We start from the raw sequence: 21,730 nt of genomic DNA, 5'->3' as shown, positions 1-21,730 counted from the left end.
AGCACAGATGCATTAGGCTACTGGCCTACTTTTGTTTCTATTCGTTTGATATATGTTTATTTAATCTGTTTATGTATTTAATAATGTGTGTTAGAGCGTGTTTTTGGTCCAGCCGCAGGAATATTTATTTAATTTCAAGTTATTTAAATGTAAATCCAGTATGTCGTAAGTGTTTCAACATTTTTGTGAGTGCATTGTCTTGGAGACATGGCGGGAGCGCTCTAGCCAATCACAGCGCTCGTTACTACGATAGGCGACTACCAAAGACAATGGAGAGACTGTATGGAAGTGGGGGAGGAGCATCGGTTCGCACAGGACGAGTGCTGGACGGGAAGGCGTGGTGGAAGATCGCAGGAAATACTTGGAGAGTGTTGAGCAGTTTGCGCGTGGTTGCGGGAGATAGAAAATATTTCGTAGTGCCGACTGGTGCACTTGTGATATTTCCGTGGCTTCTGTAGTGAAGACGTAGTATGTGTTTAAAAGCGAATATCTCGCGAGCTATGTTGTTGCTCATAGCTAATTACGTGAAGTAGGAGTCTATTGTTCCCCTGTTATTCAACTTATATTTCATTTAATTGCTGGACCATCGACACCAATAAGTGTTTTACAGTAATAATTGACATTCTTAAAGGTACTTCTGCTATCATACTCATCATTTAACGTCGTTAAAATAGGTCCTGCAGATTTTATTTAATTGCAATCTTTCATTCATTAATTTCTATGTTACATTCAAAACTCGCAATTGCCAAGTGATATGAACCTTCGACCGTTCGATTCATGTGTATATTCATATTGTATACTGTAGACTCAGCAGTATTTGGGTTATAATGCGGCAACTACATATCCCAGCCCCTAGACAACGAAACCAGCCAAAACATTTAATATTTCAGCTCTGAGTCTGAGGGTACGTAGTTGAGGGCCACCATTAATTTTTTTTGAAAGCCCGGAACAGACAGCTATCTCGAGCCTAGGACTCTAACCCGCCAACTCTCCTACAGCAAGCAAGTTTTCTAGCGTCGAACTATAGGACCAGTTATAGCTTAAAGTGTTCGTTTTCAGGCGCTGGTCTTAACGTTTGTTAGTGTGGAATCCCCTTTACTGTTCTGCTTAAGCAAAGGCTTCGGCGTCTATGGAATTAACTAATGTCAGTAGAGTGTGGCATCCATGGGCCATCTACTATACAGGGTGACTTTTTCCACCATGTGCAAACTCTAGGGATTGATCAATGAGAGAATACGGAACAAAAATGGTCTAAAGAATTCATGTCCGGAAATGCATGGTTTCTATGATAGAGATCATTTAATCAATCATACTTTATTAAGAGACTGCGGTCCAATACACACTGTACCATGCAACCACAGTTACCGTACGCATGGTTCCCTCCTAGAGGATGGTACTGTTCCTGATACATCATGCCCTAGTGCCCTCCCTTGCCATAGCAATTAGTAATGTTGTGTCCAATTCACTTCTCTTACTGACTCACCTTGTAGTGTATGTGATACAGCATTGTACACAATGACTCTGTATAAGAATCAAGGACTTTCCGACACGGTGTTTACTTACAGAAAGGCAAATGGCAGTGGGCTGCAGGCAGCAAAGTTATATCAGGAGACCTATCCCTGCCGACAACAACCACATCATTCAGTTTTTACAACAGCGTTTCACCGTTTGTCTGAGACAGGAAACACGAAATCATGAAGGACGTACCAGAAATGTTCGGACACCAGAACTGGAGGAAAATGTGTTTAACACTATGGAAGGCAACCGCCATATCAGCACCAGCCAGTTGGCCCGTCAGTACAGGGTAAGCCAGATGACCGTCTGGAACATTCTTCATGACAGTTGTTACTACAATTACCACTCACAGCGTGTGCAGCGCTTACTAGCGACAGACAGACTTTCCACGTCGGGAGCAGTTTTGTCACTGGTTTCTTCATCAGACAACCACAAGTCTGGGATTTGTGTCATCCATCCTATTCACAGATGAGTCCATCTTTACGCAGAGTGGTATCTTCAGCTTTTATAAGTCATCTGCTGAATAATATGCATAACCCCATGGTATGGTGACAGCGAATCATAAGCATCAGTGCAACCAGAATGTGTGGGCTGGGATAACTGGCGACCGTATTTTGGGATCAGTCTCTCTTCCACGTCACCTTACTGAATCGAACTATTGGCGTTCCTTACAGGTGACTTTGCCTCCCCTGCTGGAAGAAGTGACACTTATGATCCGTAGGATACTACATGATGGTGCTCCAGCCCACTTTGGCATTAACGTCCAGACACATCTCAGTTGTGTCTTCACTGGTCAATGGATCGGACGAGGGGGCCCAGATGCATGACCCACTCGTTTACCAGATTTCAACAGTGCAATATATGGTTATGGGCCCATCTCAAAAGTATCGTGTATACAGAGCCCATTCCAGATGTGGAGACACTTGATCAGCGTATTCATGCTGCCTTTGGCACTATTGGGATGCAGCTTGGCCACTGTGAACTTATAAGACAGAACATACTATGGTGCATATACACATGTGTTGAGGCACATGGAAATCATTTTCAACACATACTGTTACTGTGGCTGAATGGTACAGTCTGTATTACACCGCAGTCTCTGTAACAATGTATTATTGAATAAATGGTCTCCAGGTTGAAAACCATAGATATTTGGACATATTTTTATTAGACATTTTCGTTCTGCATCCTCTCATCAATCCATAGAGTTTGTACATGGCGGGAAAAATCACCCTGTATACAATACCTGATAAAAAAATTAAAGCACACAGAGGATATGATCAGATGTCAATGTAACTTCAAACACGTATACACCATCGACAGGTACACTATTTTATCAAAGGTATCCAGACACCTGACTCAAAATGACTTACAAGTTCGTGGCGCCCTCCATCGCTAATGCTGGAATTCAGTTTGATATTGGCCCACCCTTAGCCTTGATGACAGCTTCCACTCTCGCAGGCACACATTCATTCAGCTGCTGGAAGGTTTCTTGGGGAATGGAAGCCCATTCTTCACGCAGTGCTGCACTGAGGAGAGGTATCGATGTCGGTCGGTAAGGCCTGACACGAAGTCGGCGTTCCAAAACATCCCAAAGGTGTTCTATTGGATTCAGGTCAGGACTCTGTGTAGGCCAGTCCCTTACAGGGAGGTTATTGTCGTGTAACCACTCTGCCACAGGCCGTGTGTTATCAAAAGGTGTTCGATCGTGTTGAAAGATGCAATCGTCATCCCCGAATTGCTCTTCAACAGTGCGAAACAAGAAGGTACTTATAAGATCAATGTAGGCCTGTGCTGTGATAGTGCCACGCAAAACAACAGGGGGTGCAAACCCCCTCCAAGAAAAACACGACCACACTATAAAACCACCGCCTCAGAATTTTACTGTTGGCAATACACACGCTGGCAGATGACGTTCACCGGGCATTCGCCAAACCCACACCCTGCCATAGGATCGCCACATTGTGTACCGTGATTCATCACTCCACACAACGTTTTTCCACTGTTCAATCGTCCAATGTTTACGCTCCTTACACCAAACGAGGCGTCGTTTGGCATTTACCGGTGTGAGGTGTGGCTTTTGAGCAGCCGCTCGACCATGAAATCCATGTTTTCTCACCTGCCACCCAACTGTCATAGTACTTGCAGTGGATACTGATGCAGTTTGGAAATCCTGTCTGGTGGTCTGGATAGATGTCTACCTATTACACATTACGACCCTCTTCAACTGTCGGCGATCTCTGTTGGTGAACAGACGAGGTCGGACACTACTCTTTTGTGCTGTACGTGTCCCTTCACGTTTCCACTTCACTATCACATAGGAAACAGTGGACCTAGGGATGTCTAGGAGTGAGAAAATCTCGCGTACAGACGTATGATACAAGTGACACCCAATCACCTGACCACGTTCTAAGTATGTGAGTTGGACAGAGCGCCCCATTCTGCTCTCTCGCGATGTCTAATGACTACTGAGGTTGCTGATATGGAGTACGTGGAAGTAGGTAGCATCACAATGCACCTAATATGAAAAACCGATGTTTTTGGGTGTGTCCGGATACTTTTGATCACATAGTGTATTTAAATGATTAAAGTCGCAATTGTCTGTGACAGGTAGAATAGCCAATATAGTGCGTGAGTGTTGCCATCTTTAGTGTTAATAGTAATAATCTTTTAAAAATAATTTATTCTCGTGACCAAAACATAATCAAAACCTTTCGTTTTTGCCCCTGGGACAATTTACCCTTTAGAGGAACCACTGCTCCAGAGCGACTTGTACCCACCTGGCGTCCACTCGAGCTGGTAGGAGTGGAAGTCCTTGTCGTAGCCCTGGCCGGCAGCGCTGTTCTGCGAGAAGGTGGCCGTCTTGTAGGCGTCCAAGGGGTAGTAGGGTCCGAAGTGCAGCGTCGAGCCGACCTGCTCTGCGCCGATGTTGGTATCGCCCAGCGTCAGCCCCAGGTTGCCGCGAGCCTCCAACAGGTCGACCTCGCCCGACGCCGGCCACGGACCGTACTTGTTGTAGCGCGGCAGCAGCCAGATGGCTGCAAAACAGAAAAGTGAGTGCCCGGGAACACTACTTTATTTGCCCGTTTCACCTGGCCATAGGGGAGTCTACAAGCAATCTGTTACATCTAACCAGACTGCCTGAATAGGATGAAGGTACGGTATTTTATAATGTGCCAGATTAGTTTACAACTTGATCCTTTACATAAACGGAGAGTCCGATCCGTAAGTTGCAGATATGGTAATGTTCATAGCTGCTGTTAATAACATTGTCATTCATAATTTTAATACACTGCTGGAAACGAAATTAGTACACCTGGAAAGACGATGTCGATTTTGATCTGATAACCTCATATGCCGCCTGGGGTATGGTAGATGTACTGATGATGTTTTCAACATCGTCTTCCAATAGATCACGTAGTTACATAGCTACGAGAGGGTCATCTGTGTCTACCCTTTAATACACTACTGGCCATTAAAATTGCTACACCAAGAAGAAATGCAGATGATAAACGGGTATTCATTGGACAAATATATTATACTAGAACTGACATGTGATTACATTTTCACGCAATTTGGGTGGATAGATCCCGAGAAATCAGTACCCAGAACAACCACCTCTGGCCGTAATAACGGCCTTGATACGCCGGGGCATTGAGTCAAACACAGCTTGGATGGCGTGTACAGGTACAGCTGCCCACGCAGCTTCAACGCGATACTACAGTTCATCAAGAGTAGTGACTGGCGTATTGTGACGAGCTAGTCGCTCGGCCACCATTAACCAGACGTTGTCAATTGGTGAGACATCTGGAGAATGTGCTGGCCAGGGCAGCAGTCCAACATTTTCTGTATCCAGAAAGGCCCGTACAGGACCTGCAACATGCAGTCGTGCATTATACTGCTGAAATGTAGGGTTTCGAAGGGGTCGAATGAATGGTACAGCCACCGGTCGTAACACATCTGAAATGTAACGTCCACTGTTCAAAGTGCCGTCAATGCGAACGAGAGGTGACCGAGACGTGTAACCAATGGCGCCCCATACCATCACGCCGGGTGATACGCCAGTATGGCGATGACGAATACACGCTTCCAATGTTCGTTTACAGCGATGTCGCCAAACACGGATGCGACCATCATGATGCTGTAAACAGAACCTGGATTCATCCGAAAAAATGACGTTTTGCCATTCATGCACCCAGGTTCGTCGTTGAGTACACCATCGCAGACGCTCCTGTCTGTGATGCAGCGCCAAGGGTAACTGCAGCCATGGTCTCCGAGCTGATAGTCCATGCTGTTGCAAACGATGTCGAACTATTCGTGCAGATGGTTGTCGTCTTGCAAACGTCCCCATCTGTTGACTCAGGGATCGAGACGTGGCTTCACGATCCGTTAGAGCCATGCGGATAAGATGCCTGTCATCTCGACTGCTAGTGATACGAGGCCGTTGGTATCCAGCACCGATTCCATATTCTGCTAACAGTCATTGGATATCGACCAACGCGAGCAGCAATGTCGCGATGCGATAAACCGCAATCGCGATAGGCTACAATCCGACCTTTATCAAAGTCGGAAACGTGATGGTACGCATTTCTCCTCCTTACACGAGGCATCCCAACGACGTTTCACCAGGCAACGCCGGTCAACTGCTGTTTGTGTATGAGAAATCGATTGGAAACTTTCCTCATGTCAGCACGTTCTAGGTGTCGCCACCGGCGGTAACCTTATGTGAATGCTCTGAAAAGCTAATCATTTGCATATCACAGCATCTACTTCCTGTTGTTTAAATTTCGCGTCTGTAGCACGTCATCTTCGGGGTGTAGCAATTTTAATGGCCAGTAGTGTAGAGACAGGAGGCTCAGTGTGGTCTATATGCATGCAGCAAGAAGGTAGCCGAGCAACAGAGATGCACCCATACTTCCCACATCCATCTGAGCAAGTTTGCAAATTATGAAATTGTGTCCAGACAACTAGGACGTGCTGCGTCAGTTGTATAACGTTGCTGGTATCAGTGGTCACGTGAAAAACATTCTCACAACAGTAGACGAGGTTCTGGACGTCTAAGCAGCTCAAACGCCCGCCAGGATCGTCGTATTGTAAGGGCAGCAGTGGCAGACCGTACAGGTACCACAGACAGATAAGAGGGCTTGTGAGCCCAGGCATGTGAACATCAACTATTGCGAACCGGTTATTATCAGTGGGACTACGGGCACGCACACCTCTAGCCCGTCTTCCACTCACGCCACAGCATCGACATACACGGCTCGACTGGTGCCATCAGAGGATAACTTGGAAGATGGAATGGCGCGCCGTGGTCTTCAGCGATGAGCACAGATTCTGCCCACACTCAAGTGATGGTCGTTTGTGAATACATTGTAGTCCTGATGAACACTATCTCGTTGAGTGCGTTTGTCCAAGACACGCTGGCCCCATCCCACGCTTTCTAGTCTGGCGTACAATAAGCTAGAACTCTCGTTCACCTTTGTTGTTTCTCGAGGGGACGCTAACCAGCGCTAAGTTCGTGCAGCACGGTGTTAGACCTGCTCTTCTGGCGTTCTCGCAGTGTGTTGTTCCAGCGGGATAATACCCGCCCACACATTGCTTGTGAACCTCAACGTGCTCTGCAAGACGTGCAGGAACTTCCCTGGCCAGTAACATCTCCAGACTTGTCCCCAATCGAGTAGGTGTAGGATATGATGCGACAGGAGTTGATTCGCGACACTCGCCCACCAACAACTCTTACAGAACAATGTGATCCGGTCGAGCAGGCGTGGCATATCGTATCCCAGGACAGTATTCACCATCTGTACGATCGACTTGATGCCAGAGTCAGCTCCTGCACTGCTGCCCATCGAGGTTGCACCATGTACTGAGTGTGTCAGCATGGGTCCATACCTGGTACCAAAGAACTGTTTCTGCATTTAATCTGTAAACCCAATCATTTCATGCACTCAATATGCACTATTGCGACAAAAATCTTCAGTGAATTGGAAGACTCCAAAAGCGTGTACTAATTTTGTTTCTGACAGTGTGTAACGCTAGTCAAAAATACACTATTCAAAAGAAGTAGAGGAACACGTGAATCAATGTCCAGTATGTCATATCTATTTTGGTACAGACGCTATCTGTGGTCTTAATTCCTTAAGATTTTCGTTTTCAGTGTATGCAACAATTAAAATCATTCGCCATGTATTGTCTGTTTCGTGTACGACAGTGTAAGGTGATCTTTCAGAAGGAAGAGCATAAGCAGTGTCCTTGTGTTTTCTAGTGAGGTACAAAGATGGCAATTGTCATTTTTGGATGTTGTGTTCAACCAAGCACATGCTATGCAACAGCTTAATGCAATACAAGTTGCTATGGTACTTTGTTTGAACCAAAAGTGATAGACTCTCCGTCGTGTTGCTGCAGATGCCAGTTTGTCTCCGTCTGTCATCCGCAGGTCGTGGGCACTCTACACAGGGCGAGTTGGAGAAGGTCACTGAAGCATTACAACCCCACGTCGAGACTGATACTCAGCCATCTTTGCATTGTGGTGATGCACAGATACCGCTACAACAACGCAGGACAGACCTGAAACTGGCCACTGGAGCCACAGTATCCGATCAGACTGTAATGAACAGGTTACAAGGATGGACCATTCCAGAAGGAACATTCCACCTATACGTCCTCTTAGAGTACCCGCTTGATACAAAAAAATCTTACAGCATGCCTTCAGCTCTGCCGTTCCCATGTCAACTGGCAACTTTGTCACTGGCGAAGAGTCCAGATACCCTCTGATGCAAAGTGTTGGCCGTGTTTGTGTGTGGAGACCTGTGGTGAGCGGTATCGCCCAGATGTTGTCCAGAAAATCGACAGATTTCGAAGGTTGGTGTGGGGAAGTATAGGTTATGACAGCCATACAGATCTTGTTGTTGTCCATGGTCGCCTTCCCGCCAGCCAGTACATCGAACAGATCCTGTTGGACCCTGTGGCGATGACTGCATACGGTGGTGGCCCAGAGTCCCTTCTAATTCCAGGGCCCGTGTGACAGGCGTCATCAGGGGTGTCTTGAGATGCCTGGACACTGGAGTAACGGAATGGCCGGCAGTGAATCCCGACCTAAACCCCATCGCGCATATGTGGGACATACGTGACAGACTTGTTCGTGGTGGTCCTGCTCCACCCCAGACTCTCCATGCGTTGTATAAGTCTGCCTCAAACACAATGAGGTATCTCGAACAGAATGAGGATTTTTTGATAGGGAGGACGCTACACGCTATCTTGGATGGATGTAACTTCTGGTGTACCGCGAGGAAGCATGTTGTGCTCCTTGATGTTCAAGTTGTCTGTTAATTATCATGCAGACAATAATAATAGTAACCCTAGACTTTTTGCAGATGACGCAGATATCTACAACGAAAAACAGTCTGAGCGAAGCTGTACAAATATTCAGTCAGCCCCTGATAAGATTTCAAAGTTGTCGAAACATTGGCAACTCTTTTAAATGTTAAAAAATGTAAAATTGCGCATTTCACAGCTATGAGTATAGTATCAACGAGTCATAGCTGGAATCACTCAGTTCATACAAATACATGGCTATAACACTTTGTAGGGATATGAAATGGAATGGCTACATAGGCTGAATCATAGGTAAAGCAAGAGACTTTTTTTTTGTAGAGCAATGGGGAATGCAAATAGCCTACAAAGGAGATTGCATACTAATCACTCGAGAGACTCGTTCTAGAATATTACTGAAGTGCGTGGGATCTGTACCAAATAGGGGAAACCGAGGATACTGAACGTATACATAGAAAGACCGCACGAATGATAACAGGATGGATAACCCATGGAAGATTGTCACAGATATGTTGGATAAACTTAACTGTCAGATACTTTAAGACAGTGGCAAAATTTCCCAAGAAAGCCAACTTACAGAGTCTGAAGAGCCGGCTTTAAATAGTGATCTAAGAACATACAACTGTAACACCTATTTTCAACTTATTTTGTATTTTTATCGATATTTCTCTGTTAATTTATAGTATTGCTTCGGTATAATATTGTATCTGACATGGAAATTTTTTGACTATGTATACCTATTTCATTTATTTCAACTTTTGAACGATGTAGTTTAAATTATGCTTGTGAATTTAAATAACTACTGAAATTATCGTTATGTAATGTAGTGTAAATGATTTGGTCCATAATAAAAGGGAACATAGGATTGAATGTAAAAGATGAAGGGTAGCCCCGCAGCCACGGAAGTAGCCTGGCGGAGTGGAAAAGGTGTGGCTGGCGCGTAAGTGGCAACTCGTCCTTTGTGATGGGTGAGGAGTCTGGGCTGAGTAGTGCTGTGGTTAACACCTCGCTAGCTCTAGCGTATCATTGTAGCTCATATTCATGGAGTTTTGAGGCCAGAAGAGCTTGTTGTTGTTGCGGTCTTCAGTCCAGAGCATGGTTTGTTGCAGCTCTCCATACTGCTCTATCCTGTGCAAGCTTCTTCATTTCCCAGTACCTACTGCAACCTACATCCTTCTGAATCTGCTTAGTGTATACATGTCTTGGTCTCCCTCTGCGAGTTTTACCCTCCACGCAGCCCTCCAATATTAAATTGGTGATTCCTTGATGCCTCAGAACATGTCCTACCAACCGGTCCCTTCTTGTAGTCAAGTCGTGCCACAAGTTTCTCTTCTCCCCAATTCTATTCAATACCTCCTCATTAGTTACATGATCTATCCATGTAATCTTCAGCAGAAGAGCTTAAGGGCAGCATTTATGGGCCTCGGATGCTGCATCTTGTGATACTATTATCATGGAATGGTTTTTGGCCCTATAAAAGTATAATTCCGGCGTTAAGAAGATATGTAACAGGGCGAGGCCAACAGTATTGTTATGACTGCATCGCCACCAGGTTAACAGCCTCTGCGAATTGCGCCACCAGTGCCACCAACCTTCCACTAAATTGATTATATTTGGCAGTCCGTAAGAGGACCAGGTATTTGTGAAATTTGTGTGATTTTAATAATAATCGTGGTGTTTCTAAAAACTCTATCTTACACCTGTGATTAACCCAAATCACAAACCTGGACAGGAATCCTCCCTAGTAAATTTAATTCCAAGCGTCCTAATTTACTATGAGAAAGTGGTTGAACTTGAATCTAATGTGGTGTTGTCATTTGTACAGCCAATTATACTTTTGATTAGGTCAAAAGACTGCTTATGAAATCACTATTGTTATTTAAAGAGTTATAGTTTGTTGTGCTATACTTAATTAATAATTAATGATAAGAATGCTTACGATTTCTCATACATACTGGTGTAGTTTAGTTAATGAGCATGGTTCTTCAAACCATGAAAGTTTAAGGGTCTTCATGTACTAGTCTAGCTAGTTAATGAAGCTCCTTCAGAGCCAGAGTTGTTAGATTTACATTCTGTTTAGTTGCTTCAAAAGCGAGTTTAAGAAAGGAAAATTTACTGTGTTATCTAGTGTAATGCAAGTTGGTTAGTGCTCAGGCATAGACCCTGTACCAAGCAATGAAGCTATAGATTATGATCGATAGCAGACCTCCTGATTTAAATTCAGAATCATTTCAAGCTTTTCCCTGTTCAGTATTGCTAATAGTTTCATGTGTTACACCTAGTTCATTTAAGGTACGTGTTGTTACTAGGTGTTGTAAGGTGTTGTAAGGTAGGTTATTGGCAATTTGTTTGTTACTAGCACATTTATTTGCAAGGTTAGGTTAATGTGTTGTGATGTGAACAGATATAATGAAAGAGTTTAGTGTGTGTGTGCGTGTGTGTGTGTGTGTGTGTGTGTGTGTGTATCAAGGAAGGTTAGACCAACCTTAGCACTGCCTTCTGCTTTAATATTTTGCTTGACACAAGATGCCTAATTAAGCTGGCGACCAGCTTTAATATGTAATGTTACAAGTTGCTTTTTTGCTGGGAGAACGTCTGTTCCTGCCCCACCGCTTACTGTTGGTTATACTTTGCTGGAGTGTTTCGGGAAAGAATCTCAGCTTGATTGTTCTGTCTCCATTGGGTTATTTCACGATCATATCTCAAAAATTCCTCGCAGAGGTATAGCGTTAGCATCGATGGCCGTTTAAGGTGGTCGGTGGTGCCGCTACGCAACAACCTCCTACATACGGCTCGCACACGGATTGTGAGGACACGATTAGATTAGTTACAGCACGTACGGAGGCATTTAAACAATTGTTCTTCCCACGCTCAATCCATGAGTGGTGCAGAAGAAGACCCAATAACTGTCACTATGCGAGGTACGCACTGTCATGCACTTCACAGTGATTTGCAGAGAATAGCGTAGATGTAGAGGTCGATCTTCAGTCACAGAACCTAGCACCTTAGAATGTCTACTCGTAAGAAATTATGTAGTCGAAATGACTATCCTTTGTAGCTTTACTTACTAGGAGGTCGGATGTGCTTCAAAATTCTTTATCCTCGATACTAATATTTGAAATCAAACGAAATTTGAGGTTGTTTTATCGGAATCATTAATTTATTGCTTCATTCCAAAAGATAAATTCCGCATCAAACATTCATGTCTCTGACAGATATAATTTCTTGTCGAAAAGCAAGATATTTCAAATTCAGATGGCTCCAAGCACTACGGGGCTTACTTAACATCTGAGGTCATCAGGCCCCTAGACTTAGAACTACGTAAACCTAACTAACCTAAGGACATCACGCACATCCATGCCCGAGGTAGGATTCGAACCTGCGACCGTAGCAGTCGCGTCGTTCCGGACTGAAGCGCCTAGAACCTCGGTCACAGCGGCCGGCCAAGATATTTCAAAACTTAATAACATCTAAGGAGAAAAAATATTTTCTAAACGGCATGTAAAATCGTATAAAAAGCAACAAAAGATGATAAAGATATTATACTGCTCAACAACATTGCAGTATTGTGCAGTAAATTAACTACTCTTTCCTAGTGATAAGTTACACTTGCAGAGTCTCGATGTTTCCAGACGCTTATTAGGCTACTGCCTGTTTCGCTCGCATAAAAATAAGTCCTCAAGACAAATATTTTAATATGGGTCTAGATACCCCTGAGGAGCAACATGGATCGTATGACAGAACGGAATATTCCTTACTACACGATCTGGTTGTGACGGTGGTTCCTTTTGTTCCTCACGAACGGCGTGGACGTCGATAGAAGTATCGTACTAAGCTCAATAGCGAATGGCGTGCTGTCACTTTTTACTTTACGCGCTTCGCGCATGATCGAAGAGATGAAGGAGGCTACTGTAACGCAAAATTTACTGTACGTGAACTGATATTCCATTTCACTTAGCTCTTGAACAAGTAATATATTTGGAACTGAAATAATGACATTAGAAACCTACATATTTCTTTCTAATTTTTTGCTTTTGTAGTACGCTCTAAGACAAGAAGAAAAGACGCACCATGAAGGAATTATCCAAATGGGATGGAAATTGGAAAATGTGATGTACAAGTACAGAGAAACAAATGACTACAGTTTCAGAGAAAATGGGTGATTCATTCATGAAATAGACCTTCACAAATCTAACAAGTAAATAACGCGTAGGTCAACTTCTGGTCCTTATGAAAGTAGTTATTCGGCTTGGAATTAATTTACAGAGTCCTTGGATGTCCTACTGAGGCACATCATGCCAAAATCTGCCCAACTGGCGCGTTATGTCATCAAAATCACGTGATGGTTAGAGGGTCATGCCAATAATGCTCCAAACGTTCTCAGTTGGGCAGAGGTCAGAAGACCTTTCTGGTCAAGATAGGGTTTGGCAAGCAGGAAGACAAGCAGTTGAAACTCTCGCCGTGTGCGGTTGGGCATTATCTTACTAATGAAAACCTTAAATTTTTTTTTAAATATCATTTATTGTGCAGACGTGGTACGAATCTGTATCACTTTTCAACACAATCTCCCTCACGCTCAATGCAAGTCCTCCAGCGCTTACAAAGTGCATAAATTCCTTGAGAAAAAAATTCTTTTGGTAGTCCGCGCAACCACTTATGCACCGCCTGGCGTACCTCTTCATCAGAACGGAACTTCTTTCCTCCCATTGCGTCTTTGAGTGGTCCAGACACATGGAAATCACTTGGGGCAAGGTCTGGTGAGTATGGTGGATGAGGAAGACACTCAGAGTGCAGGTCTGTGATTGTTGCAACTGTTGTACGGGCAGTGTGGGGCCTTGCATTGTCATGTTGCAAAAGAACACCTGCTGACAGCAATCCACGTCGCTTTGATTTGATTGCAGGCAGCAGATCATTTTTTAGGAGATATGTGTACGATGCACTGGTGACAGTGATCCCTCTAGGCATGTAATGCTCCAAAATGACGCCTTTTTCGTCCCAAAAGTGAGTCAGCATAACCTTCCCTGCTGATGGTTCTGTTCGAAGCTTCATTGGTTTTGGTGATGAGGAATGGCGCCATTCCTTGCTCGCTCTCTTCGTTTCCGGTTAGTGGAAGTGAACCCAGGTTTCGTCCCCAGTAACGATTCTTGCAAGGAAGCCATCACCCTCTACTTCAAAGCGCCTAAGAAGTTCTTCACAAGCATCAAGACGTCGTTCTCCTATTTCAGGAGTCAGCTGCCGTGGCACTCGTCTTACAGACACTTTGTGAAACTGGAGCACATCATGGACAATGTGGTGTGCTGACGCCTGGATAACCTGTAAACATGCTGCAATGTCATTCAGTGTCACTCGGCGGTTTTCCTTCACTATGGCTTGAACTGCTGCAGTGTTCTGTGGAGTCACAACTCGTTGTGCCTGACCTGGACGAGGAGCATCTTCCACTGAAGTCACACCATTTGCGAACTTCCTACTCCATTCGTTGACTTGCTACTGTGACAAACATGCATCACCGTACTTAACCTTCATTCGTCGATAAATTACAATAGGTTCCACACCTTCACTACGCAAAAACCGAATAACAGAACGCTGTTCTTCCATGGTGCAAGTCGCAATTGGGGCGGCCATCTTTATACTCAGACTGGATTCGCATTCGGGAGGACGACGGTTCAATCCCGCGTCCGGCCATCCTGATTTAGGTTTTCCGTGATTTCCCTAAATCACTCCAGGTAACTGCCGGGATGGTTCCTTTGAAAGGGCACGGCCGACTTCCTTCCCCGTCCTTCCCTAATCCGGTGAGACCGATGACCTCGCAGTTTGGTCTCTTCCCCCAAAACAACCAACAACAACAATCTTTATACTGATAGTGCGACGGTATGTCTGCATCTGCACTATGCTGCCACCTACAGGCCATTCTGTACGCTGTTTGTAGCGTGCTTACCAACTTACAGCATAACGGCGCGAAATTTCGATTTCTTATTACAAATTTAAGGGTTTCATTTGACTCACCCTCGTAAGTGCCTGACGGTTGGCATGAAGGGTACCAAAACGGGGCGTAGAATACCGTCAACGTACGGCTGTGCCGCAGATGACAACCAACGGGGTCTTGCTATGAAAATAAATACACCCCAGACCATCACTGCTGGTTGTCGGGCCGTATGGCGGGTGAGAATCAATTTGGTATCCAACCGCTGTCCAGGGCATCTCCAGACATGTCTTCGCTGGTCATCGCACCTCATTTTGAAGTGGGCTAATACTGAACACAGTTCTACTCGAGTGAAGACGTTTCTGGAGTCGCCCCTGCAGATTTGGCATACGAACTCTATTGTCACCCACCATAAGGCCCAACAACCAGTTATGGTTTGGACTCTCATTGCTTTTCATGGCAGGACCACTTTGCTAGTCATCTGCTGGACTACAGCACAGCGGTACGTCGACAATATTCTACACCCCATTTAGTTGCCCTTCAAGTCAAGCCATCTTGGGCTCACGTTTCAACAAGATAATGCCCGACCGCATGTGACGCGAGTTTCTAATGCCTATCTTCGTGCTTGCGGAATTCTACCGTAGCCAGCAAAGTCGTCGTATTTGTCCCCAATTGAGAATGTTTGTATCATTACAGACTAGGCCCTCCAATCAGCTCGAGATTTTGACGATGTAACGCGCCAGTTGGATATTATTTGGCAAGATGTGCCTCAGGAGGAAATCCAACAACTCTGTAAGCCAGTGCCAAGCAGAATAACTGCTTGCGTAAGGGTCAGATGTGGACCAACGAGTTATCGCTTGTTAAGCTCTTTGTCTTGAATGAATCGCGTATTTTTTTCTGAAATTGAAATCATTTCTTTCTGTACACGTACATCACATCTTTCGATTTGTGTCCCATTCGGGTAATTCCTTCATGCTGCATTTTTTTCCGTAGCTTTGTACAGGGATACACCATCGGTGGGTATTAAACGATCAGAATTGCAATTCTTTGTGACAGGTAAAACAGCTACCAAAGTGCACTGGTGTTGTTCGTCATTAGTGTCGTTGTCAAACTTGGTAGGCTACATAAGGGGCGTGAACAGCGTCAGATGCAATCACTATGAAGGACATGGAAATGTCATGTAATTGCGTAAGACAGTGGTATCAGCATCTGACATAGTTTGAAAGGGGTCATTGTGGATGTCCATTTGGCAGGATGGTCGGGTCGTGCAGTATCCAGAGTTGTGGGGTATTTAGATGTGACAGTGGCCCAGTGTTTGAATGCATGCGTATGTGAGAGCACTCAGACTCGTGGTCAAGGTTCCAGTCGGCTACTTGTGACCACCATAAGGAAGGATTGCCGTTAAGTGCACGAAGCCCATCACAATCCCTTTTCATTTTCGTCTGCCAGCCACCCAGTCTGAGGCACCTTGCCATGGTTCATACAGCTCCCCCCATCAGAGGTTCGAGTCCTCCATCGGGCATGGGTGTGTGTGTTGTCCTTAGTGTAAGTTCGTTTCAGTTAGATTAAGTAGTGTCTAAGCCTAGGGTCCAATGACCTCAACAGTTTCATCCCCTTCATCTGCCATCCAGCAACAAGTAATGATCTCCCTGCAATGTTTCATGTCACTTCTCACCAACTATTGGAGACTAATGCCAGCTGGACTAGGTAATTACTGACCCCTGAGTAAATTGTGGTGAACACCACAACACAAACGGCTGCATTTGGAGTGGTGCCTTGAATGGGAAGAAAGGTCTGCCAATTAATTGCTTCCCGCTGTGTTCAGTGATGAATTGTGATTCCGCATTACTCCAGAAGACCTTCATCTGTGAATTTGGTGCTGACCTGGGGAGAAATCTCATTCTCCAACGTTTTGGAGAGGCATGGTGTGGGGATCCATTGTGTATGACTTCAGGCCACATCTGGTAATATTTGAGCGAACTCTGATGGCACAACACTACATTACATACATTCTGTGTCCTCATGTCTTACTGTCCCCAGCTCATGGTCTCGCAGTCGCATTCTCACTTCCTGAGCATGGGGTCTTGGGTTCGATTCCTGGTGGGATCAGGGATTTTCACATGCCTCGAGATGATTGGGTGTTTGTGATGTCCTCATCATTTCATCATCATTCGTGAATGTGGCGTGAATGGACTGAGCAAAGATTGGAAATTTGTACGGGCACTGATAACCGTGCAGTTGAGTGCGCCAAAAAAAAAAAAAAAAAAAAAACACCATCATCATCATCATCAAGTCTTACTCTCATATGATAGCGTTGTGGGGCCACTTTTTAACGGGAAAATACATATCCATTACATGGCACATGTGTCTGTGAACTGTCTACATGATGTTCAGGCGCTCCTGAGGCCAGAAACATCTCCAGATCTGACCCCAGTGGAAAATGCATTGGGCCAGCTCGGAAGTCAACTCCATCCCACTGCCAGTGCCCAGGATATCAGGGATCTGTAAAGAATAGTTGCAGGTCAAGAGAAGATACAATGGCTTTATGGAGTGATTCACAATCGGTACATACATCCAGGCTAGAGGGGCTGCATCATCTTACTGACAGGTGAGCTCGTAGTGGCAACTTCCTTGTAAAGTTGACTTGATTTTGGTATCGCTGAAATGAAATGATATGACAAGCTCTGTCAGCCCATCAAGTTTCATTTCGCTTCCTCCTCTTGGGTGTTTCATATTTTTTGTGTGTATGTGTGTGTGGCAGTTTACATATATAACAAGAGTGGACCAAACTTCGACCCCTGTGGAACACCTACAGTGGTGCTTCGCCATTCTGCAGACGCTGCTTCCTCGTGTAAATACGTACCCACGGAGTGGTGGCAGGTGGGGATGGCAGCGACAAGCAGGCCTACTCACCGGGCCAGAGCCAGTCGCCAGCGGGCATCTTGGCGCGCACCTCAACGCGGCCATAGAGGAAACTGAAGGAGTTGACGGTGCGCACGCGCGCCGACGTCACCGGGTTCAGGATGTTGGTAGCAGTGCCGGTGCGCGAGCAGCCGTTGACCAACGGGTTGGTGCACCTGCAACACCGGCCAGACCAATGGGCTCAGCACCAAACTCGAGACAACTGAACAGCGTCTTGGCCTTTAGTAGAGTTGGCATACTAGAAAGGGGCATTCGCAGTTGTTTTAGTTTCTCTGCTTGTGAGTTTATAGTGATTGTCTTTTTTTTATACAGCAAATCTGGTTAAAAGTAATGTTGCATTCAGATCGACAAGGAATTTACATATGTTGTAATACGCGAGGGCGGCCATCTACAAAGTAACTGACATTTTGGTCTGTCGCGGCGGTGGGCAAAGCTACAGCCGCCATCTTGGTGCTGTATGCATCCAGCGGTCGTAGTGTATGGTCTGTGTCTCAACTGTTTTGCTTTCTGTGACGTGTTAAAACGTGCGCTGAAATAGAAAATACCTCCATTTGTGAGATGCGTTCTGTGAGTAGGTTATCGTTTGCAAAAAACTGCAGACCAATTAAAATGCTGGAATTCAATATGGTGTTGGCTTACCCTTAGCCTTGATGACAGCGTCCACTCTCGCAGGCATACGTTCAATCAGGTGCTGGAAGGTTTCTTGGGGAATGGCAGCCCATTATCACGGAGTGCTGCACCGAGGAGAGGTATCGATATCGGTCGGTGTGGCCTGGTACGCAGTAGGAATTCCAAAACATCCCAAAGGTGTTCTATAGGATTCAGCTCAGGACTCTGTGCAGGCCAGTCCATTACAGGGATGTTATTGTCGTGTAACCACTCCGCCACACGCCGTGCATTATGAATAGGTGTTCAATCCTGTTGAAAGATGCAATCGCCATCCCCGACTTTCTCTTCAACTGTGGGAAACAAGAAAGTGCTTAAAACATCAGTGTAAGCCTGTGCTGTGATAGTGCCACGCAAAACAACAAGGGGTGCAAACCGCCTCCAAGAAAAACACGACCACACCGTAACACCACCGCCTCAGAATTATACTGTTGGTACTACACACGCAGGCAGATGACGTTCACCGGGAATTCGCTAAACCCACACTCTGTCATCGGATCGCCACATTGTGTACCGTGATTCGTCACTCCACACAACGTCTACCGAGCGAGGTGGCGCAGTGGTTAGCACACTGGACTCGCATTCGGGAGGACGACGGTTCAATCCCGTCTCCAGCCATCCTGATTTAGGTTTTCCGTGATTTCCCTAAATCATTTCAGGCAAATGCCGGGATGGTTCCTTTGAAAGGGCGCGGCCGATTTCCTTCCCCATCCTTCCCTAACCCGAGCTTGCGCTCCGTCTCTAATGACCTCGTTGTCGACGGGACGTTAAAAAACACTAACCTAACCTAACCTAACCTCCACACAACGTTTTTCCACTGTCCAATCGTCTAATGTTTACCCTTCTTACACCAAGCGAGGTGTCGTTTGGTATTTACCAGCGTGATGTGTCGCTTATGAGCAGCCACTCGACCATGAAATCCATGTTTTCTCACCTCCCGCCTAACTGTCATAGTACTTGCAGTGGATCCTGATGCAGTTTGGAATTCCTGTGTAATGGTATGGATAGATGTCTACCTATTACACATTACGACCCTCTTCAACTGTCGGCAGTCTCTGTCACACAACAGATGAGATCGGCCTGTACGCTTTTGTGCTGTACGTGTGACTTCACGTTTCTACTTCACTATCACATCGGAAACATTGGACCTAGGGTTGTTTAGGAGTGTGGAAATCTCACGTACAGACGTATGACACAAGTGGTATCCAATCACCTGACCATGTTTGAAGTCCATGAGTTCTGTGGAGCGCCTCATTCTGCTCTCTCACGATGTCTAATGACTACTGAGGTGGCTGATACGGAGTACCTGGCAGTAGGTGGCAGTACAGTGCACCTAATATGAAAAACGTATGTTTTTAGGGTGTGTCAGGATACTTTTGATCACATAATGTAAGCTAGGTAAGAATATGAATCTTAAAGAAGAAAAATTTTAAACATTTAAAGATAAAGAGGTGGCACATTCTTAAAATTATCATGTTATTATCGAGCATCAAAAATGAGCATGTGTATGTAGTACTGTAATCCTATAAAAATACAAGAACAATGCACTGATCAGTCAGAATATTATGGCTATCTACCTAATAGCCAGCACGTCCACCTTTGGCAAGGGTAACAGCGGCGATGTGTCGAGTCATGGAAGCAAGGAGGCCTTTGAAGGTTGCTGGAGGGAGCTGGCACCACATCTACACACTTAAGTCACCTAATTCCTGTAAATTCCGCGGAGGGGGCTGTGACACCACATTCGATCACATCCCAGATGTCCAAAAAAATGTTCAAATGTGTGTGAAATCTTATGGGACTTAACTGCTAAGGTCATCAGTCCCTAAGCTTACGCACTACTTAACCTAAATTATCCTAATGACGAACACACATACCCATGCCCGAGGGAGGACTCGAACCCCCGCCAGGACCAGCCGCACAGTCCATGACTGCAGCGCCTAAGACCGCTCGGCTAATCCCGCGCGGCCAGATGTCCTCAGGTGGGTTTAGATCCAATGAATTGGGGGGTCAGCACATGAACTGGAACTCGCCTCTGTGCTTCTCGAAACTCTCCGTCACACTCCTGGCCTTGCATTACCTTGTTGAAAAATGTCACTGCTGTCGGGGAAACATGATCATCATGAAAGGGTGTACATGGTCTGCAACCAGTGTATAATACTCCTTGGCCATGATGTTGCCTTTCACGAGGTCCACTGAACCCACAAATGCCTACGTGAATGTTACCCCAGAGCATAATGGAGCCACCGCCAGCTTGTTCATCCCGCAGTACAGGTGTCAGGTAGCTGTTACTCTGGAAGACACGGATTCACGCCCTCCCACCGTCACGATGAAGAAGGTATCTGGATTCATCAGACCATGCAACACTCTGCCACTGCGCTAACGGCCACTTCCGATGGTCACGTGCGTATTTCAGTCGTAGTTGCCGATGTCGTGACGTTAACATCGGCACATGCATGGGTCGTTGTCTGCGGAGGCCCATCGTTAGGGGTTTTCGATGCATTGTGTGTTCAGACACACTTGTACTCTGCGCAGCATTACAGTCTGATGTTAGTTCCGCCACAGTTCGCCGCCTGTCCTGTTTCACCAGTCTGCCCTGCCTACGACGTCCGGCATCTGTAATGAGGGGTGGCCGCCTAACCCCAAGTCGTCTGGACATGGTTTCCCCTTGGTTTCGCCACTTGTTGAAGAACATCACCACAGCACTCCTCGAACATCCGTCAAATCTTACAAATCTTGTGGTTTGCGAGAGGCTCGTGCCGAGCCTCCAGCCCACCACAATCTGCCTTCGGTCAAACTCAGATAGAGCGTGCACCTTCTCCATTCTACCTGCCGACAGTACACTCACTAATATTACATGCACCGTACATGTGCCTGGCTAGCAGTCATTCCTCGCCAGGTGACGCTGCTACCAAAAATGTTCAAATGTGTGTGAAATCTTATGGGACTTAACTGCTAAGGTCATCAGTCCCTAAGCTTACGCTTTACTTAACCTAAATTATCCTAATGACAAACACACACACCCATGCCCGAGGGAGGACTCGAACCTCCGCCGGGACCAGCCGCACAGTCTGTAGCGGCTTGACCGCTCGGCTAATCCCGCGCGGCTGACGCTGACGCTGCTATCGCCTGGACGAGTTTATATTGATAGTAGCGCGCAGGTCGTAATATTCTGGCTGTTCAGTGTATGTAACACAATAATAAAATACGTTAATGGTCATGAGAGCTTACACATGGATCAGAGTACTTGTAGAAATATGGTATATGGTCACCTAACAACAAATGCAGACATCCTGAAAAAACTTATGCTCATCAGCTGATGACACGCACATCTTCTTCAGGTTGCTATCAGGTGAGTGGTGCGGGGGAGGAGGGGAG

At 45.7% G+C, this 21,730-nt stretch overlaps 1 protein-coding gene across 1 annotated transcript in view; it reads right to left on the bottom strand.

The window, feature by feature from the left end:
• Positions 1-21,730, bottom strand: part of LOC126474870 (beta-1,3-glucan-binding protein-like) — a 111,360-nt gene that overhangs the window by 34,731 nt on the left and 54,899 nt on the right. The window contains exons 3-4 of the mRNA XM_050102352.1: positions 17,681-17,844; positions 4,296-4,553 (exon numbers count right to left, since the gene is read on the bottom strand). Coding sequence (XP_049958309.1) covers positions 4,296-4,553; positions 17,681-17,844 — 422 coding nt within the window. The remainder of the gene's footprint in view (positions 1-4,295; positions 4,554-17,680; positions 17,845-21,730) is intronic.

This window comes from Schistocerca serialis, chromosome 4, assembly GCF_023864345.2.
Source record: "Schistocerca serialis cubense isolate TAMUIC-IGC-003099 chromosome 4, iqSchSeri2.2, whole genome shotgun sequence".
Classification (NCBI taxonomy): Eukaryota; Metazoa; Arthropoda; class Insecta; order Orthoptera; family Acrididae; genus Schistocerca; species Schistocerca serialis.
This window is presented reverse-complemented; position numbering and strand designations above follow the sequence as displayed.